A 2500-nucleotide genomic window follows, 5' to 3' on the forward strand; every position below is an offset into this window, starting at 1 on the left:
CACACACCGTTGCACTTACTCCTAACTTGGTAACAGAGCGGTGGATACAACGTTTGACCTTACCCTCCCCCGGCCTTCCATTCCAACATCATAAATCACACAAACAAAAACACACACACCACACACACACACCACACAACACACACACATTAGAGAACAGGATTTGTTTATTGAAAGATAGGATGAGAGCATAAACAATGAATGCATTTGTATATCTCCATCTGTTTCTTTCTCTCTGTTTTGCTTCTAGAATCATATGACTTGATTAACATAACCCCTCCCCTTCTGTTTCTCTTTTGCTTCATTTAGACTGAAAGCTGACGGGCCCGCCCCCCTCCCCCCCCCCCATCTCCCCCTTCTCCTCCTCGGTGAACGAGGGATCACGCTGCAGACTAGCGACGAGGTCGCCACGCCGACAGCTGGACCATGTGCTGCAGCAGACAACCTTTGACCTCCGTCGTCATGGCAATGTGGACACTTGACACCCCCTCCTAGCCCCCCACCACCCTCCCATTTCCCCTCTGGGCACCCAAACAGCCAGGGGCCATTGCTGCTGTTTTATCGACAACTAAAAACACTTCAAATGGACTGTACACTCAGATAGCTATCTATCTATGTACTTACAGAGTTACTTCTCCAGTATATAATTATAACTATTATTATTATTATTAGGGGTCCAAGCCCTGAAGGGGCTGGAACTCACATTATTATTGTTTTTTTTTGGTTTTATTTTATTTTTTTCCAATCTTTGAAGAGCTATAGGTCTTAAATGGTGAGACCTACAGCGACCAAACATGGTGGGACAGTGTACGTCGGTGGCCGAATACCTCTAGAAGAACGTGGTGCCTTTTGGCCACATGGTGGCGCTATACACATATATGACTTAATAAGTTCGGCCCCCCCCCCACGACCCTGTTCGACCCAGAGTCTACCATTTTGGTACAGAGGTTCCTCCCCACCCCGAGAAACACATTTCGAAAAGTGTGTCAAACATTTAAAACAAAATGTCCTCCAATACCACTGAACCGAAGTTGATAGCTTAAATATCATGGCCGCTGTGAGCCAATGAAGTGGAGTGAGGGAGTGGCCTGATACTTTACAAGTTACTTTCAAATACAAAATGGCTGAGATGTTGTTGTTTTTTTGTTTTTTATACGAAAATCGGTATAACAATGACATAGTATGCCAGGAGTTCACAGCTGAGCCCAAATGCGAAAATATGAATCTGATGGCAATATAGGGAAGCGTCCATTCTTCCATTTCTACTAATACGTATTCTCTTTCATCATTCTGGAATGGCATACTTGCCATGAGGCGAGCCGCGGTGTAGCGTGTTAGCGGACTCCGCCCCTCGCCTCTCTGACCTGTATTCCTTTGCTACCCTCTCGATGCTTCGTACAGTGTTTGTAGAGGACGACTGTGAAAGGGGAGTGGAGCTCCGCTGTCCTATGAAACAGATGCTTGCGTACTGTCGTAAAGGTCGACGGTGAGGGATTCGTTATGTCATCTGCATGCCTTGACAGCGATGATGGTGTTACGGCTAAATTTCAAATTTGATGACTTCTAAATATTAGGCCATTATATTTGAAAGAAAGTAAAAAGGGCAAAAGGCTTGGACCCCTGGTCATTGCTGCTTGCAGCTGTATTTATTGTTAGTATTATTATTATTTTTATTATTATTACATTTTCCCACTGGTTTTCTTTTGGCTTTGGCTGCCAGTGCCAGTTACCCTCACCTTTTTTAAAACCTGAGAACCAAACCTGGAGAGACATGACACACACACGCACACACACACACAATATTCATACGTTCACAAATCACATATTTATTTATTTATATGTGCACATAGTGGTGTGTGTGCGTTTGTGTGAAGGTGTCCACAATTTCTACTGCAGAGAGGCGGTATTTTATGAATATATTCTACGAGGAATTGAGTTAGCAGTTACTTAAAATCCCTACCTCAGAACAAGCCAGGTTAGCACCTATTTACACATCAGAAAAAAATATATATGGAGATATTTATTTATTTTCAGAGGTGAATGTTTTTGTAGTCACCGATCCAAAGCCTTACTATTTCTGCTGTCCGCTCTGTTTCACAGACGTTTAGTTTGGACCTAGAAACACGCCGAAAATCAAAGACTTAACCGATCGCCATGGAGACCGAATGTTTTTTGTCCGAGCAGCAGGAGTACAGTCTCTTTCACTCTACAAGCAAAGATTTCTGAGATTATAATTATTATTACTACCATTCATATATACTATGTAATGTATAAATTCATATTAATATATTTATCATGACCTAGCAAGGGCAGAGGAAGAGGCTTGTTAGAAGGCATTATTTCATTGACGCATACAAGGAGAAAACAGGAAGGGCTGACGAGGAGTTTTGAGGGGCTTGACACACACACACACCGTGCTTAGGCTTCCGTATATAGTTTAACCTTTGACATACTGTAGCTTACCCACTACTCACCTGTGATACACACACACACACACATG

At 43.0% G+C, this 2500-nt stretch overlaps 1 protein-coding gene across 1 annotated transcript in view; it reads left to right on the forward strand.

Moving 5' to 3' along the window:
• irs2b (insulin receptor substrate 2b) overlaps nt 1-950 on the forward strand; it is an 11563-nt gene extending 10613 nt beyond the window's left edge. Inside the window, exon 2 of the mRNA XM_083682148.1 lies at nt 310-950. Coding sequence (XP_083538274.1) covers nt 310-314 — 5 coding nt within the window. The 3' untranslated portion in view covers nt 315-950. The remainder of the gene's footprint in view (nt 1-309) is intronic.
• The last annotated feature ends 1550 nt before the right edge of the window (nt 951-2500 follow it).

This window comes from Argentina silus (assembly GCF_951799395.1).
Source record: "Argentina silus genome assembly, chromosome: 12".
Taxonomy (NCBI): domain Eukaryota; kingdom Metazoa; phylum Chordata; class Actinopteri; order Argentiniformes; family Argentinidae; genus Argentina; species Argentina silus.